The 23,847-nt window shown below is 40.9% G+C and overlaps 2 protein-coding genes across 6 annotated transcripts in view; one reads left to right on the top strand and one right to left on the bottom strand.

The window, feature by feature from the left end:
- The window catches only part of dis3l (DIS3 like exosome 3'-5' exoribonuclease), a 30,104-nt gene extending 12,797 nt beyond the window's left edge, over positions 1-17,307 (bottom strand). The window contains exons 1-9 of one of the 2 annotated variants that reach the window (XM_080301183.1): positions 17,041-17,307; positions 14,864-15,014; positions 13,173-13,301; positions 11,503-11,638; positions 9,903-10,070; positions 8,149-8,227; positions 7,865-8,038; positions 4,930-5,099; positions 4,235-4,396 (exon numbers count right to left, since the gene is read on the bottom strand). In XM_080301183.1, the coding sequence (XP_080157309.1) occupies positions 4,235-4,396; positions 4,930-5,099; positions 7,865-8,038; positions 8,149-8,227; positions 9,903-10,070; positions 11,503-11,638; positions 13,173-13,301; positions 14,864-15,014; positions 17,041-17,170 (1,299 nt within the window). In that variant the 5' untranslated portion in view covers positions 17,171-17,307. The remainder of the gene's footprint in view (positions 1-4,234; positions 4,397-4,929; positions 5,100-7,864; positions 8,039-8,148; positions 8,228-9,902; positions 10,071-11,502; positions 11,639-13,172; positions 13,302-14,863; positions 15,015-17,040) is intronic. The other variant, XM_080301187.1, reaches the window with a different exon arrangement.
- Positions 17,308-19,937: 2,630 nt separating this feature from the next.
- The window catches only part of LOC113034360 (multiple epidermal growth factor-like domains protein 11), a 265,441-nt gene continuing 261,531 nt past the window's right edge, over positions 19,938-23,847 (top strand). Inside the window, exon 1 of one of the 4 annotated variants that reach the window (XM_080299954.1) lies at positions 19,938-20,196. The gene's annotated coding sequence lies outside the window, so the exon portion shown is untranslated. The remainder of the gene's footprint in view (positions 20,197-23,847) is intronic. The other 3 variants (XM_080299959.1, XM_080299956.1, XM_080299961.1) reach the window with 3 other exon arrangements.

Here is a 23,847-nt window from a genome sequence, read left to right as displayed (position 1 = left end):
TTTAATAAATGGAAAATAATCCTCTCTTATTTAGCTAATCCTGAAGGAAACATAACACATGTGGAACAGAGTTAGGAATGGGTACCGGCAATGTTCCCTCGAAGCTGTGTGTGTGCACAATTGCGCACTGCTGGCACGGTCTCTGCGCACAGAAAATCTGCGTTGCGCACAAAAAAAAAAAAAATCTAACCTGAATTGAAATTAAAATCAATACTTTAACAAGTCTGTTTTGCAGTGTTAGTCAGTGACTGGCTGCTCCCGTATGGGATCCAGCCAGTAATGCGATTCACATTCGTATATACGCAGCTAATCAATGTCGTTGACAGGCTCTGACAGCGTCCTTATGTGCCGACACTGGTGTTTTAGCGAGCAAAGCGGCGTGGCGACGTTTAGTGTGTGTCAGAACAATGAGGCGACTGCTGAGTGTTACAGGTGTTACAGCAGTGACACATCTGCTGCTGTCAGGCCTGCAGGTATCAGGCTGTTGTTCTCCTTCATCTCATAGTTGACAGAAATTATTTTTGGAGTGGCACAAATAATTTGTGTGGCATCAGATTTGATGCAATTTGATGATTGTTCTCTAAATAATTTAAAATGTTTATTTAAAAAAACGCCTTGGCTGCATTTTTAGGTAAACAGCTGCAAAAAACTTTGTTGTTTGCATAACTCAGTAACTTTTTTGAAGAAGTAACTATATAATTAATTACCCAACATTGGTCATTATTTACTGTATTTTGCAGACAGAGTTACAGACTCTCTCCCAGACCACAGACTCATAATACAAGTCAGAGCTTTATGAAAAAAAAACAAAAGAAACTTGTGTTTTCAAAATTGGAGTTCAAGTTATTTTTACTTCCAATAGTGTTAACATGCTACACAGGTCATGAACAAGATTTTTTTGTTTTGTTTTTTTAAATTTTCATTGTAAGTGGGCTAAAATAGTTAATTAAAAGTAGTCTAACATAAATGTAAATGCTGTAATTTTATTATTTTAATAAACATGTAACTTGCATGGATTCAATGCTGGCGTCACCACAGTGCACACGTCTGCTGTTGCTCACAGTGGTCCAAGGGACGCTCAGGGAGTTTGTGTGTTCGCTCAGACACATGAAAAATTAGAGGGAACATTGGGTGCGGGTATACCGGATACGGGTGGCTTTTTTTTTTCTTGAGATGTCATACACTTTGGATTCTAGCCAATCATTTTACGTTTCCGAGGATAGTAGGCGGGTCCAGGTACGTATGTTCTTTGAGAGCAGAGCTACAGATTAAATGTCCAAGGCAAAGCGGTCAAAAGTCTGGCTGTACTTCACAGCAAAATATGCAAACTCAGCAGCAACAAGTGCTTTAAGGTGATACTGTGATACTGTCAAAGGAGGTAACACCTCAAATCCGATGAAACACCTGGCGACGCATAGCGTTTTTTTAAAAGCAGAGAAATGCATCGTATTTGATAGCTTGCTGCGAGACTTCACACCGAGCACATCTGCTGCGGGTGGGTTGCCTGTTATTGGACCTGGAGTTAGCAACATCCCCCAAAAACCCGAAGAGGAGAGTCCTGGCCCCTAGCCCTGCCAGTGTAGCAGACGGATGATGATGCAGCAGCAGCCGTTCTTCTCTGCGTGAGGAGCTTAATGTTGTTCGTGTGTAATTTACGTTGAGTAGGCTAACCACGTTATTACATTAATGCATGTAAGGTGAACTAGCAAACACCGTCGTAGTTACATGCGACTGTCTTCTTGTTTGATAGAGTGATACCATACATGCCCTGTAGCTGCAGAAAAAGCTAACACCGTTATCTTTTTACAAAAAAAACAAACAGCTAAACATGTTTTCCATTATTCACCGGTTCCAAACAAAGTAGGTATGTTGTATCAAAAGAAAAGGCTAACTTGGTTATCATTTTGCAGAAAAAAGAGACTGCTAAAAATAAAAACATAAGAGGTTTTTGGACAAAGTTTGTGTTCTCCATTCTTTAAGCAATTCAATTCAATTCAATTTTATTTATATAGCACCAAATCACAACAAAAGTCGCCTCAAGGCGCTTCATAGATACAGAGAAAAACCCAACAATCATATGACCCCCTATGAGCAGCACTTTGGCGACAGTGGGAAGGAAAAACTCCTGTTTAACAGGAAGAAACCTCCGGCAGAACCAGGCTCAGGGAGGGGCGGGGCCATCTGCTGCGACCGGTTGGGGTGAGAGAAGGAAGCAACGGTTAGAGCACCATTTAAGCACCCGCACAGTTTCAAAAGTACCGGTATCGGATAAAACCTAAACGATATCTATACTCTGTTTAGGGATGGGTAAGGAATCTCTCAAATACTTCATAAAATGAGCATGTAGAAAGTGATCTAGCATTCTGAATGTTCACAATGACTCTCAGAGAGAGACCTGCTTCATTTTAAATCAGCCACTCGTGTGCCACGCCCAGAGTGCTGACCATTTGGGATGTGGAAGAAAAAAATCACGCCAAGTCAATGTTCAAAGGCAATGGTCATGGCCAGTAGTGGAACAGAAAAGCTAGTTCTGCCATCAATGGCCTGATGGGCCAGTATGGGATCTATAAAAATGAGAGACAGCTACTCCTCCCTCACCCCACTCAGTATCACTGGTATGAGGTTGAGAAGGGGAAAATGCATACAGGTGCCCTTATCAAGCAGGTGGCCAATGTCCTGAAAGAGCTTAGCCAAGTAAGCTGACAGTAGGGTGACCACATTAAGGGTTATTATGGACCGAGCTGTCAACTTGCAAACCTTTTGGTCATATAAGTCTGTGAAGGTTCTCAGTCATCCAGGTCATCGTAGTCTAAGGAGCTTGGAAAGAAAAGCGTCCAAACTTCTATAAGTTCCTTGAAGACGTTTCACCTGTCAGAAGCTTCTTCAGGTCTAGGAGTAACTGGTGGAAAGAAAGGCTGTTGGCTCTTTTAAAGGGACAGTACCTAACCACTGGTACAGATATGTTGATGACACATGGGTCAAAATCAAAACCCAGGAAGTAGAATCCTTCACTGTTTACATCAACGCTGTGGATAAAAACAAAGTTCACCAGGGAAGACACAAAGGATAACAGTATGCCATTCCTGGACTTTGCCGTGCGCATTAAAGAGAACGGAAACCTCAACATGAAGTTTACTGGAAGCCCACACACACGGACCAGTACCTCCTGTTTGACTCCCATCACCCTCTGGAACACAAACTTTGAGTAATCAGGACCCTACACCACCGGGCAGAACATGTTCCCTCTAAGCCTGAAGGAAAAAAGAGGGAACACACACATGTAAAGGAAGCTCTTAAAATGAGACAAGACTCAGCTGTCAGAAGACATAGTTTGAAAGAGAAGTAAAAGAGGCATCTATGTCCACTGTGAGCGACCATCTTTGAACAGAGGCAGCGGCTTACGACACCAACTGTCTGCCATCTATAATCCAGTTTTGAGATCCCTTCCCAGACGCTTCCACTCACATCCTGGGCCATCTGACCTCAGGAAATCACATGATAGGGTGGGGCTAGGATTCACAGTGGGTTCACCCGAATACTTGGCTGATTGTGACCCACACCCATTTTCACACCTTGGCTCGTGTGATTAGGTAGAGGATCATTAGGGGGTCCATCTCTCCTGGGGGACACTCCCATAGGGCTTAAAATCTGGGACTCTGCACCAGTTTCTCCTAGAACTGAAGAAACCTCTCAGATGAGAGGTGAAACATCTTCAAGAAAAAGTCCAGACTCTTTTTTTCCCCAAGCTTTTGGTATATGGAGCTGCTAGGGTTCTTTCACTGCTTGGTGATTTGGTAATAATGTTTTAATAATGTCCAGCTGTTTTTGGACAATTCTGAAGCTTATTAATCCTTAACAATCAAAAACCTACATCCAAAGTACAACCAGAGCTGGGAATTAGTAACAAAAACATATTTTCTGAAATTACTTAACTTACTAGAATCCTGCAAGTTTTATCACACAGGATGAAGCAAATTACTCACCAAAGTATTTCCAAACTGTGTAGATGGGTATTTGCCACCATTTGCGTCAATTATGGTTGAATTTAACTGTTTAATTGCAATTTATAGACATCAAAAAAAATCACATTTTATCATAATATTTATATTCACAATAATTGCTGATGGGTTCACAACAGCTAAATATGAAAGGTGAAACATACTATATAGGCTTGTGGAATTTGCCTTTTAGAGATGTAAAAACTTGAATTTATCTCTAACGTAGGTGCTCTCACCTGTGCGTCTGAGAAAGGAAGAATAAGGATGCAGTTCTCTAGGAGGATGGTCTGGACCTCAGTCTCAAGCTCTCCAGCTCGACCCAAAACCCGTACACTATGGCCGTTGGGATAGAATGACGTGCTTTCCCATGAATCAATGCGCACCACAACTCTGTGGTCCTAGGTGAGGATGAGAAGACAGGGATAGAAATGAGACAGCACTTAGTAAACACTGGTCACACTATGAGACAAAAGCATAATGCTATAGTAACACTAGAGACTGGAGCGCAAACAAGATCGGTGTTGCTATGTGCAATGAATTTGCAATATTGTTGGCTTTGAAATGCTTCTTTGGAAGACGGGGACTAATTCTGCAACTACTCTCAGTCAGTTACTTTTATTTAAAGGGTGCAAAACACCAATCAAATGGTGATAAGATGGTCTGGAGATAGAGTCCTGCTTTTCAAGGCAATCACCTTGAAAGCGTTCATCCAGAGGTTGACAGTGTTGTATTCTCAACCTTTGATCGACCAGTTGGTTGCCGTAACTACTTGTAATTGAACGCTGAATGCAAAATATTCACTGCAATCACTGGAAAAGCAGCGTTTTTTCTTTGTTACAAGGCAGGTGCCGTCCTATTTTTACTCATGTGACTAAGCCATAATGTACATCATGAAAATAAAATCAACCTATAGATGTAAGTCAAGTCAGACCTGCAGAGCTTCAGCCTGTTGAGTACTGATGCGGATTTTAGGAATACGCTGGTCCCAAGGTATGGTCAGTATCCGCTGGGAATTCCTGCTCTGGGACTGAATCCCATCCCTAGTGGGGAAAGTTACCACGTAGTCTCTCCAGTTCCTCTGCAGGATCCCTACAATACGACCTGTGGGGTTAAATGTCAGACATCAGTACAGAGAGACATTTATGGAGTAAGTGAGGATGGACTCGATGATTGCGGTGTAGAATTGCATCATCGTCCGTGTTGGCAGGTTGAATTTCTTCAGCTGCCTCAGGAAGTACATCCTCTGCTGAGCCTTCTTTATGACGGAGGTGACGGAGGCTCCCACTTCAGGTCCTGGGTGATGGTGGTACCCAGGAAGCGGAATGAGTCCACAGAGGTGATGGGGGTGTCAGTCAGGATGATGGGGGGGAGTGGGGCTGTGTGCTTCCTGAAGTCCACAATAATCTCCACTGTCTTCTGGGCATTCAGCACCAGGTTGTTGTGGCTGCACCAAGACACCAGACGTTCAACCTCCCTCCTGTAGGCAGACTCGTCCCCGTCCGAGATGAGTCCAATAACGGTGGTGTCATCTGCAAACTTGATTAGCTTGACAGACTGGTGGGTGGAGGTGCAGCAGTTAGTGTACAGGGAGAAGAGCAGAGGAGAAAGAACGCAGCACTGGGGGGGAGCCGGTATATACATATGTACTACATAATTACATATGTGTTCATTCATAGTTTTGATGCCTTCAGTGAGAATCTACTATGTAGAAGTACCAGGCCATGACAGAAAAACCACTAAAAAAAAGGCGTGTCCACACTTTTGACTGGTAGGGGCTTCAGGTGTGCTTAGTGAATACCTCAGGCACCAGAAACCCAAGAAAGAGGAGCAAGAAGAGGAACCATCATGGAAGGACAGGATCCTGCACAGTACCACCAACAGATAAAAGAACTAGCTCACATCCAGAAATCCTACCAGTGGCTGGACTGGACTGAAATAGAGCACAGAGGCACTAATAATGGCAGCACATGAAGCCATAAGTACAAGATCCATAGAGGCTGGGGTCTACCAGACCAGTCAGTCAAGACCCCAGATACAAGCGTAAAGATGCCCCTGAGACAATCCAGCACATAACAACAGGGTGCAAGATGCTAGCAGACATACATGGAACGCCATAACCAAGTGGCCGGCATAGTATAAAGGGAATATCTGTGCTGAGTATGGCCTGGAAGTCCCGAGGTCAAAACGGGAGACGCCCCTTAGTGTGATGGAGAATGACCGAGCTAAGATGCTTCGGGGCTTCCAGATACAGACGGACAAAATGGTGATGGCTAATCGGACATAGTGGTGGTGAACAAGCAGAGGAAGACGGCTGTAGTGACAGATTTAGCAATCATCAGGAACATCAGGACGAAGGAACATGAGAAGCTAGAGTACCAAGGGCTCAGAGAAGAGCTTGAGAAGATGTGGAGGTGACGGTAACGGTGGTCCCCGTGGTAACCTGAGCACTCGGTGCGGTGACTCCCAAGCTAGGCGAGTGGCTCCAGCAGATCCCGGGAACAACATCTGAGATCTCTGTCCAGAAGAGCGCAGTCCTGGGAACAGCAGAGATGCTGCGCAGGACCCTCAAGCTCCCAGGCCTCTGGTAGAGGACCTGAGCTTGAAGGATTGACCGCCCGCAGGGGGGGGAAGTTTTTTGTCCTTAGGACCTCGTGTGTAAAAATAATAACAATAAGAAGGGTTAACAATGGTCAATTGCCTCCAGTTAGATTAAAATGTATTTTATGTGTTGCATATTTTTTATGTAAAAACACAGGGTGTTCCCGTTAGCCAAATTAAAAGTGTGACAAGCTAAAACAGTATTTTTGCACCTGAACTATCCCTCCCTGTTCTAGGTCTGCCACAGCTGAAAAGATTATTGATTATTTGTGCGAGTCCACGTGTATAGTTGCAGGAGTGTTCCTCGCCTTTTGAATACTGGGCCCTGAGTTGTGTGCTTAATTAATTAGTGTTTTTCTTTCTTTCTCTCTTTTGTCATTTGCGAGGTTACACTGGCAAACTTACGGGGCCCCGTCTGTCTCTGTTCTGTTGTGTTTGGTAAAGGGAACTGTATGTTAGTGGAAGCTCAGGATGCGTTCCCTGCCATTTGTGTCTCCTAGACTTAAAACTTTCTTTTGTATTGGACGAAAGAAAAGGTGTCAGACGTAAAAAAAATTCTACAGAAGATGAACAATATCTGCCATGTCATTAAAAAGCAGGAAAAACCAGCAAAGACGTGACACAGAACCTGAGAGATGCATTTGGCCCTTGAGTTGTTCGACGAAACTTCATCGTTATTTGAATCTCTGGAAATGTGGCTGTCAAGAAGCTATTCCCTGACGAATGGAACCATGGAGAAGAGGTTCAGTTGCGCCAAATTACACCAGAACTGTAATAAAAATCAGTAGCAACTTTAAAAAAAGTTTAATTGTGAATGCCTGTCCAGAAAATAGCTTCCAAATGTTATTTCACCCAAATATGTTCTTATAATGTTGCTTCATGCAGGTGATATAAACAAGAATGGTGAATGGACTAATTCTTATACAGCTCTTTTCTACTCTCACCCAATCACCCCATTCACACAAGCACTTCCTTCTATGCGTTTAAGTGCTTACTAAGCAACATTCACACTCACTATACTCCAATGGATGCATCGGAGAGCAACTTGGGGTTAGTATCTTTCCCAAAGATACTCGGCTTGCAGACTCGGGGAGCCACGGATCGAACCATTCATGTGGTTCGATCAAGATGCTTCATTGTTTTCATTACTTATTTGTGAGATATCCTGAACATATTTTAGGCAAATCAGACAGAAAATATAATACACAAAATATCATTAAATACAAAAATAAATCAAATGTGAATGAATGGAGTACAAACATTCCCACCTGTTGGCAGAGGTGTACTCTCATTGTCCTCTCCAGTTTTTTCATCCCCATCAGTCAGGGCTGTGTCCCTCCCTCTCCACTCGTTCTTGGGCAACAACTCCACCACAACCTCGTCCCCATGCACCGCTCTGTTTCGATTTTTTCGACCATACACAAGCACATCCCAAGTCAGATCTAAGATGGATAGGGGGGGGTCAAAGTCGGGAGAAGAGATCAGAAACGTCTAGCAAATATAAGTTTAATGTGTCTGTTCCACCTGTTTTGAAAATGTAAGGCGTTTTCACCTGTGCTCTTGGTTGAGAAGTTCTTCGGCCTGACGAAAGCCTCGTTCTGTGCCCGATGCTTGTTAACATTCAGTGTACCCTAGTAAAAAGGAATGAAACAAGACATTTACTCTTCTGCCACTGAGGTTGTGTTAAACAATCTGGTGAAAAACTCCACTGCCTTCTCTTTGTGACATCTCCATACCTGCTCAGGTACAGTTGGGGAAATAATTATCACTGCTGAATTTGTAGGTTTCCTCAGTTACAAAGAAAGAACAATTATTCATGTTATTTCTTTAATGTTAGTTTCATTTAATGGAGAGCGATAGAATATCAACCAAAAACTGTCTGTGAAGGTTCTCAGTCATCCAGGTCATCGTAGTCAAAGGAGCTTGCAAAGAAAAGCGTCTGGACTTCTTTAAGTTGCTTGAAGACGTTTCACCTCTCATCCGAGAAGCTTCTTCAGTTCTAAGGTCAAATGGTGGAGAGTCCCAGATATAAACCTAGTGGGAGTAACCCCCCACAGAGGGACAAAAGGACCCCCTGATGATCCTCTAATCACCTGAGCCAAGGTGTGAAACTGGGTGTGGGTCCCAATCAGCCAGAGTTTCGGGTGTGTTCATTGTGAAACCTGGCCCCACCTTATCATGCGAATTCCTGAGGTCAGATGGCCCAGGATGTGAGTGGGCGTTAAGGCGTCTGGGAAGGATCTCAAAACTGGATTATAGATGGCAGAGAGTTGGTGTCGTAAGCCCCGCCTCTGTTCAAAGATGGTCGCTCACAGTGGACATAGATGGCTTCTTTCACTCCTCTTTCAAACCATCTGTCCTCTCTGTCCAAAATGTGAACATTGGCATCCTCGAAAGAGTGACCTTTGACCTTTAGACGCAGATGTCCATCTGCCTCAGGAAACTCTTTTTCCCCATCGTCACCCTCTGACTACTCCACTTGATACCAAGAAAAGTCTTACCACTGGCAACAAAGGTCTCTACCCCAAATACTAAGCCATGTTTTGCTTGGGGACTCACTGAAAGTAACTTGCCAATCCCTTTATGACTTTTTAAAATAATAATAATAATAATAATGATGTGTTTTTTCTGTCTCTCTCCTTTAAAATTAAACTGCAAGAAAACTTAGAGACAGTTCATATCTTCTTCATTCAATAACAGTCCTGCTCTTCATCTCATTTTCTTTATTCGTCAGCCCCTCAAATACTCCTACCTCCTCAGCACACTCCCTACACTCATCAGTGTATTTCGTTAGTATAGATTAGTATATGTATTAAAGGTACCTGCAGTTTCTCTGAAAAATGAACAGGCTTAAAGCTACTAAAATATTTAAACTTTGTTCCTGCAGTTGTTTTAAACTCGTGTTTTAAAGAGAGATCCGGTATACTTAAAACAGGAGTTAGAGAATTGTGGATCAATATGTTTGTCATTGCACAAGATGATCAGATCTTTAGCATGAATGCTCACCTCTGTTTTCTACACACACACATCACTGATCACATCACATGCTCACAGAGACACATTCACATACACACACATCACATGTTCACTCTTGCAGAGACACACGTTCACATGTGCGTGTCTTATCTGTCGCATCATTAATGTTGATGTTTGTGTGACCACTGAAGTTAATAAAAGGGCTTTGAGGGAAGGCTGGAGTTGGGCTAAGATCAGATGAAGAGCTTCTCCCCTTGCAGCAAGTAAAAGAAAGCGCTGAGTCAGCGGGGTTTGAGCGTTAGACCCAACAACAGGTTGGTACATTTTTACCTGAATGTAACGTTCAGACTTTATACCAGCCTCCAGGACTTCAGCGGGAAGATGTTCGGGAAACTCTTTCTCCCCATCGTCGCCCTCTGTCTCTTGTTGTGCCTGAGAAATGGAGCTAAACAGTTCATGGGCTGCCTGCAGATCTGACCAGAAGCTTTGCAAATAATCCTGGCAAAGGAAAAACACACAGGTCAAGAAATAAATTACTTCAGTTGGCCTTCTTAGTTCCAGTAACATCCCTTCAAGGGCCTAAGTTTTGGATCCTCTTCCACTTAACCTTATCAGGTTCGAGAAAGAGAAATAGAGTAAAATCTTTCAAATTCACCTCAAATCAACAGCCAGATGCTTAAACCTTTTGATACAGTTAGACGTCCTCAGTATTAGTATTACAATAATAGTTAAATAGATATAAGAACTGGTTTCAGAATAAATAAAGCGAGTTTTTGGAATGGGCTTCCCAAAGCAACAACCTCAACCCTGTTGTTAATTGTTGGACCGTGCTTAAACGCCACGACCATTTTAGGAAACCAACCAATTTAAATGAATTCTACCAATTCTGGTTGAAAATCTCTGTTTTCAGTGACCGAAAACGCCGTTTACGTGTGGACGAAAGGCGCAAACACATAGAAAAATCTGCGTTTTCAAAAATACCCGGGTACGTATGTTTGGATAAAAATATACAAATCTGGCAGCAATGTATCAAAAATGTATCACAATAGAAAGCGATGTAATATTAATTTCACGGCTACTAGCATGTACTGCTCTTTTTCCTTTAAATAAACATCAGACTTGATATCAGTCCTTATTGAGCAATGAGTTTACTCTCGGACCGACTCGTGTTTGCGGCGTTCCAAACATGTTGCCAAGAGGGAAGATGCAGAGTACCTGTGAAGCCAAACATATAATATCAATACCCATAACATGGCTAAAGGCTGTTTCTAACCTCTCTTCTTTACTTTAACTGTCATTTATTGACCATTTTAAATGGCGATACCAGTGTATCGACAAATAGGTAAAAAGTGTAACTGTTTTTTTCTGACAGAGCTCGGATCAATCAGTGCAATTACAAACAAGGCTGTGACCTTCACCTTTAGCGAAATTCTCATTTACATACTAGTTTAATAGTTTTCTGACTCATTGTCACTGTGTTTTATACAACCACAGCATGCTTGCTAGGCTGACATGAATTGAAAAACAAAGTGCAGCTCTCCGTATGTAAACAGACTAAATGCCACATATATTTACATTTTGTCACTTAACCAAGAAATCATGTGTAATGACCGAAAGTTTGACAACAACCACCAATTTCACTTCTAAGTGAGACTGTTCTAATACTGCTGCCAAAAATGTAAGTGTTTCAAAAACCCATGCCTGCTACATGCTACAATAGTCCCACTGAAGATTAGTGAAATAATACAGACCAACCAACTGTTCCATCATATAGGCTCCAACACAACGACTTTAACACAAAGAGCTGACTTTCAGTTTTAGGTGTTCAAACCACGTGTTTCTCTAAATGCATGATGATAAATCCCTGTAAGGTGGCTACATATAAGAAGCCGATATAGAGTAGATGGTATTATAAAGGTATTTCATATACCTGGACGGAGATGACGTACACTCCAGACGTCAGGCTGCTGAACTGAGCTACGGCCTCAGGATCCTCAGTGATCATCACTATATTCATCACTCCTGCCAGGTGGTTGTAGTACCACACTGCAGCTGAGTACACACACCTACACACACACACACACACACACACACACACACACACACACACACACACACACACACACATTAAATGAACTCACAAGTTTAGCATAAGATGCATGAAAGCAAATTGCCCACTAAAGCAATGATCTTTAACATATCCCACTAAGTTTTTGCTGTTTTGTAGGTGGAAGTTATGATTTCACACTACTTGTAATTCAAATGGTGCTTCCACAGAAAGAATATAAAAAATAAATAATTGAGTGCCTTATCTATATAATAAACACATTTCATGAGAACACACTGCACTTCTAGCTTCATTTTTTGGCACAACATAAAAGTTTGTCAGATCGTGATTAACATTACAACCAAGTCTCTATTATTAAAAACACTCATTAAATCCTTTTGGTGCTTTTCTCTATTAAACTGGTATAAATATTAATCACTTTTAAGCTGCCATTCACAAGTCCTCCTGACTTCTTTGTTCCTGCACTTGTTTTCTACCTGAAGTGGAGGAAAAACATTTTTGAAAATGTTAAAATGACCCCTTTACCCATTGAACCCCTATTGGGACAAAACACTATGAATGCTCGATTGACATCTTAGCCAGTACGTGTGCTCTAAGTGCCATATGCATCTGCACCGCTGGCCTGTTGCACAATTTGAAAGAAAGTTCAAATGTAATGTTTACATTTTTAAATCTCCCAGATGAATTTTGCACACGTGTGAACTATACATTTATGTCACTTTCACAAAATATTTTTTAAACCCAGAGACTTAACATTTTTAGAAACACAATTTCCTTTCAAGAGTTGCTGAGCAGAAGTAGTCAGCAGGTGCAGTCAAAGACATTTTGTGTGATTGGATGATTATCAGGATGTCCTAAAAGCATCATTTGAAAAACCTTCAGTTAATCCAGTCCAAGAACAAAAGAACATATTTCTCCCATACTGGCTTCCCTGTTAAATCCAGAATTTAATTTAAAATCTTCTTACACAGAAAAGTCTTGAATAATCAAACCCCTTTTACACACCCACTTTACTCTCAGGCTGCGGGCTTATTTGTGGGGTTTACAAAAGTAGAATGGGAGGCAGAGCATCAGCCTTCATGCCCTTTTTTGTAGAACCAGCTTCCTATTTGCACACGGGAGACTGACGCCCTCTCACTATTAAGATTAGGATTAAAACTTTCCTTTTTGATTTATAGTTAGGGCTGGATTGAGTGACCCTGAATCCTCCCTTAGTTACGCTGCAATAGGCAAGATTGGGGACTTCCCATGGTGCAAGTATTTCATCTTTACTGAAGAACTGAATATGTTTTATTAGCATAATCTCCATTATAATTAATGAGATTTACAAATTTCACCTAGTGAAACATGTAACGTCACACTTTGACCCAGAAAAACAAAATTAAGTCAAAGAAGTATAAGTAGAAGAAAAAACATGACAAAGAGGAAAAAATGAGAAAGGAAAAGACTCTATAGACTCTATTTCTATGCTACATGTGCTGCAGCAACTTGACTGTACACTTCAGTGAGTGTGGTAAATAATGAGCACTGACCTGGTCTGCCATTTTTCCTGGCTCTCGCCCTTCTCTCGTGGACAGTAAGAGTACTTCTGAAATTCATTGGCAAACAGCACGCAGTCGTGTCGAGGGTCTTTGACAAGGGTTTGCAGCCGCTTGTAATATCTGCACAAACGCACATTACAAAAACAAGTACATTCAATAAAATCATAAATTACACTCAAGAAAGCCTCTCATTAGTTTGGGAGAATGGTGGGGATGTTAGGAGAACGTTAACCCTGAAGCACGAGGGAGAAAAAATAGACCAACGTATGTTGACTTTTCCTAACATAATTTATGTTCCTTTGTTCATTTTGGCTCATTTTTTAAACTCACTCTTGTTTGTAAAAATCAAAATAAAACAAAGACTTGTCTGTCAGATAATATGCATTAGACCTAAACATAAGATCCTGATCTGAAATTATTGAAAGAGGATGACACCTGGCTTTGTTATCCTTTGAGTTTCACAATAAAAGCCCAGTTGGTGAACTAAAGCAGCAGATTGCTTTTTTCTGAAACATGTTGACTATGTGTGAACACTATACTGCACTAACTTTAACGTGGCACATTTCAGAGTACATGTAGTAGCTGTTTCACACTAAAAATGAACACTTGTACTGATCAAACAGATGAAATAAGAAATAAAGGCCTACAAATGCCCCGATCACTAGTTGAGTTAATATAGATGATGTATAGAAAATTCAGCGATTCTGCAAAGTGAAACTGCAAAGAGAGTCCACGATGAAGCTTTTTTCTCTTTGCTGTGTACGTTAAAGTCAATGGAAAACAGTAAGTAGTGATTCAGTATGACAACTCTGTATGTTTCACCAGATGTCCACCTAACACTATCAAAGTGAAGCCTCATCACATTAATGATGCAACACTCTAAAATGGCTGTGTGAGCACAAATCAGGAATAAACTGGACTGAAACCCGAGTTCACGTGGGACTTCTTATTTACAGTGCTCATCAAGTTTGTCCAAAGCGCTCCTGCATGTTTATGCTGGACACATATTTCAAGTCACAGGCTGCGTCTCTTTCAGCTTTGTCAGCAGAGCTCTGATATAATGAGGCTGACCCCTGGTCAATGTCTACAGACATGTGTAGCTAGGTTAAGCTGGGCACACAGCTAACAGCTTGATTATGAATGCAACTCAACATTTCAAACAGAAAATCAAAAAGAGCATCAGAATGGGGAGGAAAGTCGTTTAAAAGACTTTGAGCACGGCTGGTTACTGGTTGCAGATGAGCTACTCTGAGCATTTCAGGAAGCAGGTGCCGTGTTTGGGGATAGTTAACAACGCAGACAAGTTGCATTCATTTTAATGACATCACCACTAACTGCATTTTAAGACATGCAGTTAGTGGTGACAGGTTAATTGGAAACACTAAATTGCCCATAGGTGTGAATGCAGAAATGCGAGTGTGAATGGTTGTGTTAGTCCTGTGAGACTGGCTGACACATACCCAGGAGGGATGGATCAGCATTTACTGATTTCAGTGGTCAATGTGTTCTTCAACATTACATGACTGTTCAAAACCTACATGATGAAGAACTGAAACAGTTTCCATGTAACAAAGCCACAAATAACAAAAAAGAACATCAGTACTGGCCTGTTTCCTTCCCAGTAAACTCCCCCCACCCCCAAAAACAAAAAACAAAAACAAAAAAACCCCAAACAATTGTACCTGCGATTCTTGCTCTGTAGAGCCTGGCAAGCAGTCTGGGTGAAGATGATGCCCTGCAGCTCTCTGAACTCCAAGATCTCCAGGTAGTCGACCACGACGGCAACATCAGGCACCACATAGTGGGTCAAATCTCCGGGCAGCAGCTTTCCATCTGTTTGGGAAGATCAATGTTCAGCGATAAAGGCTTCTTTCTACAGCTCTTTATTTGCTTGATTTCCTATTGGAAATTTTATCAACTGTGCTAAAAGACACTTAAAAGCATCCTTCTTTTACATTTGCTTGTTTCCTACTAAACGTTGCACAGATGACAGGAATCGACGTACATCCAGAGAAATGCGTTTAAATATTTTCCAAAATGTCCCATATAAAGAGTTTATTGTGCTTACACATCACTCTCTTTGAAATACTTGTTTTTACTTTATTTGCACACCAGATGTTCATCAGCATATTATATGGCAAAAACTAAATTTATTGTTACTTTGATATATTTCAGTACCAGTTATTGTAATGCAGTCTATCTTGATTATGACCCATCATATTAACAGTGAGCAGCCTCGCAGCAGTTTTCCAGGCTTTCTAAAAGTCTTTCTTTGGACACTTGATGGTTTTTCATTCACAGTTATTATACCAAACATTTTCATTTAGTTTTAATTTGTTAAGCCTAACCTATGAATCATTCATTAAAAAAACACCTAACTCGAGGGATGAACCAGGGTTATATCTAGACATTATAACACAGCAAAAATAAATAAATAAATTGCATCTTTTTCCAATTTCTTTAGCTGAATCTATGAAAAATGCCACAGATAATGCAGTCTGACATTCATAAAATAGTATTTTTCACCAACAGGCTGATATCTGCAGCACTATTAGCCTAAAACTTGATATAAACATAAACCTGGCACGTCTTATACAATGGATTTCTTTTTAGGTCTTCAGATATTTCAATAAATTGTTGCACCTATTTTCTATTTTCCAAGCAAAATGCAAAGACATGAGGTGTTGCTCACAATGTTTTCAGGGCGCTGTATAACCTACAAACACAAGGAAGATCTGTATTAAGATGAAGTCAATATACACAATATACACAGAAAAAACCTTTTGAACTCGTATTGATATTTCATAAAAGTGCTGATCATTCTCATCTCAAACACTAAACAGCAGCACAAAGCTTAAGTGATTGTTCTTTACTACAGATGACCCTATCAAGTATTTGGATCACATATCAGTGCAGTCCAGACTCAAAAAGCAAATCCAGTTCTACACTGTTCTGCGTTTACATCCCTACTGTCAGCAGCAGATCACCAGCTGATCATAGCATGAAGGAAACCAACAGCTAAAGAGCTGGCAGCCTGCAGGCCTTTTACACCTGCTGTGCTCAAAGCTTTTCTCTGAATGCTTCTAACAAACTGTGGTCAAGTGAGTGGACGTCACTAAAAAGCTCTACAAACCTGTTGGCTTTACTCTCTCACTTGCATGTTCTCATTAAATATATCTGGTTTAACAACTACTACGAACACTTTATTGAACTTACGATAGCACTGTTGGTTGTGTCAACTTGATTAATATTACACCAGTTCACCTGTCTCTTATCAGCCCCACTCCATGCATTACATGCATATGAAGATGTGCACTTACATTAAGACTGAGAGCAGTGAAAGAAGAAACTGTCATAACCATAAAGCACGGATCAATAACGATTCTGAGCTAAAATTAACTAGTGCAAGTACATTTAGGGAAAACAAAAACATGCTTTTTCAGGAAAGGAATCTTTGAGTGCATCCTGACTGCCTCTAAAGAGTTTCTTCCTCACAGTGAGGAATATCGCATAACATTGTTCTGCCCACACAAGCTACCGATCTGATACCTTTTGGTTTTATATCTTAGACAAAGTCAGACTGGTGCACCCTTGCCTCTTATCTGTGCACAGGTTTGCCATTTAACTGTCATACGAGGTAATTCTAGCTTTGGGTCATACTGTATGCACTTTGCTATTTCACGATTCATGTTACAGTGAAGCAAAGTATAATATAATAAAAATGACGTTATTTTCCTCATGTGATTGTGTACAGCCCCAAACCCCTACCTGCCAGCACTGCGTTAACAGCAACGTTAGATTCTTCTATAGCAGTAAACAAAGAGCAGTTTTTGTGAATGTGACATTTTGCTGATTTTACCATTTACACAGTCGGCCTGACACAGTGAGCTGCAGCAGGGGACCCGCTCTCTCAGATAGTGTTCCCGGACCACTCGGAGCTTCCGCCCCACGCAGCTTTTCAAATGCAGCACTCTCTCCGTTTTAATCATCGTCCACACTCACTAATGAGCCACATACAGCTGCCGGCGCTCGCTAACTTGCTGTTCAGCCAAGACGCGGGAAGACACGGTTGTAAACATTCACGGCAAAGTTCAGCGAAATACGGAAGGAAAGGCACGACCGCTGACGTCATGACGCCCAAGCAGTACCGCGTCTTGCTGCGTTCAAGTGCTGTCGGACGCTCACTCAGGCCAGTAATGGGAATTCGTCTTTTTGATGACCTCGGTACTGACTCGGATCAGCGATATAAGAGCCAACACTTATATCAACTCTCAAGGCTCCCAAGCTGCATTACCCTTTATCCAAATGAAGCAACGTTAAAGCCTTTAATTCATCTTCATGTTGGCAGTTAGAGTCAAATCTAATCTGAGCTGCTCCCGTGTCTGTATGTTTTCATTTGGCAGTTTTACGCCCAGTTCCCTTCCTGACACAACTATACTACAATACTACCATAAAAGTAATTATAGTAAACCTTACGATTTCCACAAATTTAAACAAAACTACATTAATATCAAAGCATCAAGGAATACTACAGATGTGTATAAAGGCTTCATTTATATTGCACAGTTTCAGTGTTTTAGTGCTAAAACAGTAAATGTTACAATTTTGGTGCTACTTTAATCTCTATGTCATTTAAATGTACTACCAAAGTAAAAGAAAAGTTCTTAAAACATATGAGAGAGACAGAATGTGTATTAAAGATGAACATAGCAGCCGTGACATGGTCATGTCACCCACGAGTCTGTAGATTAGAGTTTGAGGGACTTTTTGTTTGTATGGTTTTATTTGTTTGTTTGTTTTTAATTTAACATATGACACATGGTGGATTTCAAATATGAGGACACTGCATGCATGACTGAGACCGTCAGTCACAATTGCCTGTTTTATACTTAATTAATGGAACCGTGATATACAAAAGCATCACTGGCTTCACTTTTCACTATAGTGAGGTTCCAAACTGAAAAAGGGAGCTGAGTGTTTTTGGTCTTGCAGTCTTGGCATTTTGATACCAAACTACAAGCCAAGAGTAAATGCATAGACAGTAAAATACCCAGAATGGGTGCAGCAGCCAACGACTGGCCAGAAACACCAGAGGAGCGAAACACCAGCTCTTGGTAGACAGAGCAGTCACCCAAGAGTAAGACCAGACTAACCATTCTGTTTACTGGATTGCCTGGATGACCACAAGAAAGCCTATGACTCAATGCCCCACACATGAATCCTGGAATGCCTAGAACTGTACAAGATCAGCAGGACCCTAGAGCCTTCATTAGGAACTCAATGGGGATGTGGCAAACAACAGTAGAGGCTAACTCCAATAGCAAAGTCACCATCAAATGCTGGATTCACCAAGGAAATGCTCTTTCTCCATGGAGAATGGAGCAGTGGTCATTTCCTCTACATGGATGACACCAAGCTGTATGCCAGGTGTGAACTGCCATAGTCCTGCCGAGTCACCTGAATGGTAATAACAAGATCCAGGATATCAACACCTTTGCCCTGCTGGGATAATAAGCAGGCCAAAGGAGGCGATAGAAGCCACCATGCATGGAGGGTTTCACCCCGAGGCTGTACGCTAAACAAAAGGAAGGCGGCCGGTGATTAGTGAGTGTGAGAACCACGCTCCATATGAGACAACAAACATCCACGAGTACATCAGGAAGATAGTCACAACTCACTGCGTGCTTAGCGAATACCTCAGGCAGCAGAAACACAAGAAAGAAGAGGAGCAAGACAAGGAACCATCATGGAAGGACAGGCCCCTCCCAGAGACCGACGGACAAACCAACCGAACATAGTAGTGGTGGACAAGCAGAGGAAGATGGTTGTAGTGACCGATGTAGCGACATTTTACTGTTGGTAAGATGCTCCTTTTCTCTGAGTTGTTTCAAGTCAAGTCAAGTATTTATTTATTGTCATTGTCAAAGAACAATGAAATTGCGTTTGGGGCTTCCGTACAACCCGTAAAAAAAAAACAAAAACAAAACCCTTAAAACCCAAGTGTAAATATTTAACCCAGTGTGACTTCAGTGCAATGAGACAATCCTTAGCAACAACATGAGAACAAGACAGGTAATGTTCATAGGACATTCAGACAAAGACCTGAGAAACATGACAAAATGCAACAATGCAACCCGTTCAATATTATTGTACTGTGAGATATGATGGTTGTCTATTTAAGAAAGGGGGGGGGCAGGGGGGGAATCACTGCTAATCACTTCATCCCTTGTCTTCTGCAATGTCTCCACAGGTCAGAGTGGCTGCAGACGCTGGGGGGCAACAGAAGCACCAGACCATGTGTGTTCAAGGTGTAGGCAGTCAGCATGTGTTTTCTGGGATTACTGGGTAATAGAAGTGGGACACTCTCAAGTGGTCTGGCAGAGACTACTGTGTACCAGTAATAGGCCAGGCATTGGCTTTCCACCAGACCCTGGGCCACCAAAACGTGGTTTGACCTGAGGCATTGCTGGAAGCAAAGTGGGTAGAGGTCAGGTATATTTTTTACTTTACTTTTCTTTACTTTTTGGAGTAATGACCCTGACACTGATCACAACAAAGAAGGGAAATACCTTAAACTTCTATTTGTAACGAGGTGTTTTCATGCTGTTTTATTGCTACTTTTGCTAGAAGCACTTGTTATTATCAGCTAATAGTAAATATTTAGATAACTATAGACGTTATAATACTTTTGACAGGTTTCTTCCTGGAGTGCAGGAAGATGCAGGAGGCTGTTGCAGCTCAAAAGGAATATTTGAAGTTGATCCAATGTGTGTTGTTAAACAGCGGAGGAAGTTGTTGTTAAGCAATGCAAAGTAGCAGGCGAAGTGGGGCATTCCTCTCGCTGCCGCTGCTGCTCTTTGGCTGTGCTGTGAAGAGGAGCTGCAGCAGAGCACCAGCACAGATTCTGCGCTCAAGTTGAGAAGTGCTCCGACACAGATGCTGAGGACTTAACTCGAGTTCATGGACCGGCATCGTTTGAAAAAGTCTGTTTTAAAATGACGCATCCCCGCTAAAGGTAAGCACTAAAAATGATTTTATCATTTTTTTCTATTCGTTTAAGGGGGATATCGAAAAATCACTATTCAGCAGGAAGCAGTTTGTAATGATATTTCCTAATATCAATAATCTCTCTCTCTCTCTCTCTCTCTCTCTCTCTCTCCATATATACATATATATATATATATATATATATATATATATATATATATATATATATATATATATATGTATATATGTGTGTGTGTGTGTGTGTGTGTGTGTGTGTGTGTGTGTCTGTGTGTCTGTATGTATGTATATATGTGCTACATGAGCACTTTTGAACCAAATTTTGAACCATATAAGCACAATAAGCTCTTGCTATTTCTTGCGATTTCATGATTTAATAACTGTTGTCTTTCTGGCGATAATATGAGGCTGGCTTCCCCCAAAAGTTAGTTTCATAACTCATTTTTGAGCGGTCCTGCTGTCCCGTCCCTGTACGGTTTGGCCCTGTTTACCGAAAGTCGGCTCTTTGTTAATCTCCCCACTTTTCTGTTCAGTTTACAAGCGCCACGGCTAAACTTCACATCGCCTAACAGAAACACAGTCGACTCTTTTACACGTGGATGTAGTTCACAAATTAAGCAGCTGATTGATCAATTACTGAACCATTGCAGTCAGCTCCTGTTGGTGTTAAAAGGGTGTGACTGTGCACTGAGACGGTCCTCAGCAGTCCGTGTTTCATTAATTGGGCAACAGAATGATTATTGCTGTTGTTGTACATCCACCGAATCCGCCTGAGGAGTGAAAGCACGCAAAGTTTAACGAGCTTGCAGCGCTAGATGGCGATCTTGAGCAAGACACATAAACCTGGAGGTGTTCCACGAGGCTTTGTGTGTGCGGAGGTTGCGTGTCTTTGAACGTTACATCCACTGGTTGAAAGAAATAGAATATTTGCATTCGGTGACGATGTAAAGTTCAAAGTCAGTAGAGAGAGAGATATATATCAATTTAGAGCCTCACAAAGAACATGCAAGTTCTTAAGAGAGACGCTTTTCAATTTCTGTTTTGTGTTCTCCTTTCAAGTTGTTAACATTTATTGCGCAGCTGTAGTGCTATGCAATATGTCACGGTTGGCATTTGTCACAAACATGCCCTTGCAATAATAGTAATGCAGCTTTTGACGACTCCCGGGCTCTTACTTTAATTAAATGAGTTTTACTTTTTAAGATGAGGCTGTGTGGGTGGCATCGACAGTTCAAGACCATAAGTCCTCAGAACCATGTGCAGGTCAGGGCTGCACCACTAGCACTGCTTTGGCAAGATGATAAGGTTGTAAGAAATCCAAAATGCATTTATCTGAGAAAAACAAAGTAAACGAGAGCGATGTCAGGTGGCTGCAGTCTCACTTAGGAATAGACCTCAGTGTCAGGAGCTTGTCAGGCTTGTGAGTTGCATCAGTGTTTGACAGAAAGGAGAGAGCAGTGTGATGTGCAGATATAGTCCTAGATAATGTTCTGAAATTTGCGATTTAAGTGATCAATTCACGCAACGCTGAATTTAAAAAGAAATAACAAAAAGTTAAGAGAAAAAAAATGAATATAAGAAAAAATATATGAGCAAAGAGAGAACAGGTTCTTATTATATCAAACACCTGTCAATTCACATTGCCAAGAGAAAAAGTGCACATTAAATAAACAATGATAAAAAAAATCTCATGATTTCTGTTAGATTCAAATAAAACACACAAATGAAAAAAAGCCCAGAGGTCTTGTTTTTCTTTTCATGGATTACATTTTTCCAGTGCAAAGCTTGACAAAATTCATTTATCAAGTTCCCCCTCCCTCAAACAAAAAGAAAATAATTCCTGTTTGTTGCTCATCAAGCAGAAATCTATTCACTTCACTCGAATTCAGTTTCAGTGCCAAATCAGAAGGCGCTTTACATTGTATGATGATATATTTTAACTTGGCAGATGTAACACATTTTTCCACATTAACTAAAACTTGCAGCTATGTAGTAACAGTACATACGGATTTCCTCTGATTTCAGTTTCCAAATTCTGAATATTGACTTGTAAATAATAGAATGTGAAAAAAGGGGGTGGGAATAGAAAAAGTGTAAACTTCATCCCAATCCTCTTCGAGCACGAACCTTGTGTAGATAAAGATATTTTCATATTATCTATCTATCTATCTATCTATCTATCTATCTATCTATCTATCTATCTATCTATCTATCTATCTATCTATCTATCTATCTATCTATCTATCTATCTATCTATCTATCTATCTATCTATCTATCTATCTATCGCAGTCGTCATATAATATGAACTCTGATGTGCTTTTACAAAACATCTAATTTTTTCTGTTTAGATCAAAGATTATTCTACATTTCAAATAATGTGATGCACTTTAGTTTGAAGGCTGTTGTGGGTTCATTATTTTATAGCTTTTCTCAAATCATAGCAAAACCATGTTCAACAACTGGATCACTATTCTGCTTTTCTGTCTGAGTATAAATACTTTGGAAGAGATGGTTCAAAGCCAAGCCTGTTTTAAGTAGAGCCAAAGCATTACAGTGGTATTTACTGTACTATGAACAAGTATTTCCCCCTTCCTTATCTCTTTTGGCATTTTTTTTATATTTGTCATACCTAAATGTTTCACAACATCAAAGAAATGTTATTACTAAACAAAGATAACCCAAGTAAAAAATAAAGTGCAGATTCTGAATTGTGTTTTAATTTATTAAGGGAAAAAAAAGCTATCCAAACCTACCTGATCTTATGTGTAAATGTATTGGAAGTAAGTTTTGGAACGCTGAGCTCACTTTCACCAGTAACACCCACACCCGATTATTGCCACACCAGCTGAATCAAGAAATCACTTGAAACCTGTCTGACAAAGTGAAGTCGGCTAAAAGGTTGCTAAAAGCATCTCGTGCTACAATCTGAAGAATCGACTAAGAAAGAAAGTCACTGACTATGATGAGAGCCATCATCCAGAAATTTAGAAATCTTGGAGCAGTGGGAACCTTGCCAGGAGTTGCTGGTCTACCATGACTACTCTGTGATAGACAACTCATCCAGGAGATTACAAAAGAACACAACAACAGAAAGATGACTGCTTCGGCTGTATTAATAGGAGTCACTGATTGAGAATCTGTTCTTCAGCTCATACCAAACAACACTTTGACTACTCCATAGGCCGCATCTTAATAGTCCCTCAGCACTGCTGCACTTGTGATTTAGTCCATAAATGGTAAACATAATTCCAGTGTTTAAAGAATAACAGGCTGTTGAGGGTACCGAAGTGTGTCGCCAGTAGAAAATAGTTCCTGTAGGCCAGATACCCTCCCATGCATACAAACCAAATAGTCCGCTGTGCCTTGCAATCACAATCACAGCCATTAAATACCTGAGTTGGTACAGAGTATACAGCAGGAAAATCAGAGGAAGCAGAGTGCTGTTCCTCTGGACAAGTGGAAGATTTTTTTTTTCTTGCCCCTAAAATTCAATGATGTGTGTGCATCGTGTTGAAAGTACTGTTTGTCAGTCTACTAGCACATTAAACCAGACTTTCCATTTCCATTCCTATTTTGGCACAAAATGCTTTTTATATTCATGCTCATTTTGAGAAAGGGAGAAAATACATTTACATCATCTAGCACGTCAAGCAATGTTTG

This window comes from Astatotilapia calliptera, chromosome 1, assembly GCF_964374335.1.
Source record: "Astatotilapia calliptera chromosome 1, fAstCal68.1, whole genome shotgun sequence".
NCBI classification, from domain to species: domain Eukaryota; kingdom Metazoa; phylum Chordata; class Actinopteri; order Cichliformes; family Cichlidae; genus Astatotilapia; species Astatotilapia calliptera.
Note: the sequence above shows the minus strand (reverse complement) of the source record. Positions and strands in the feature narration are given on the sequence as shown.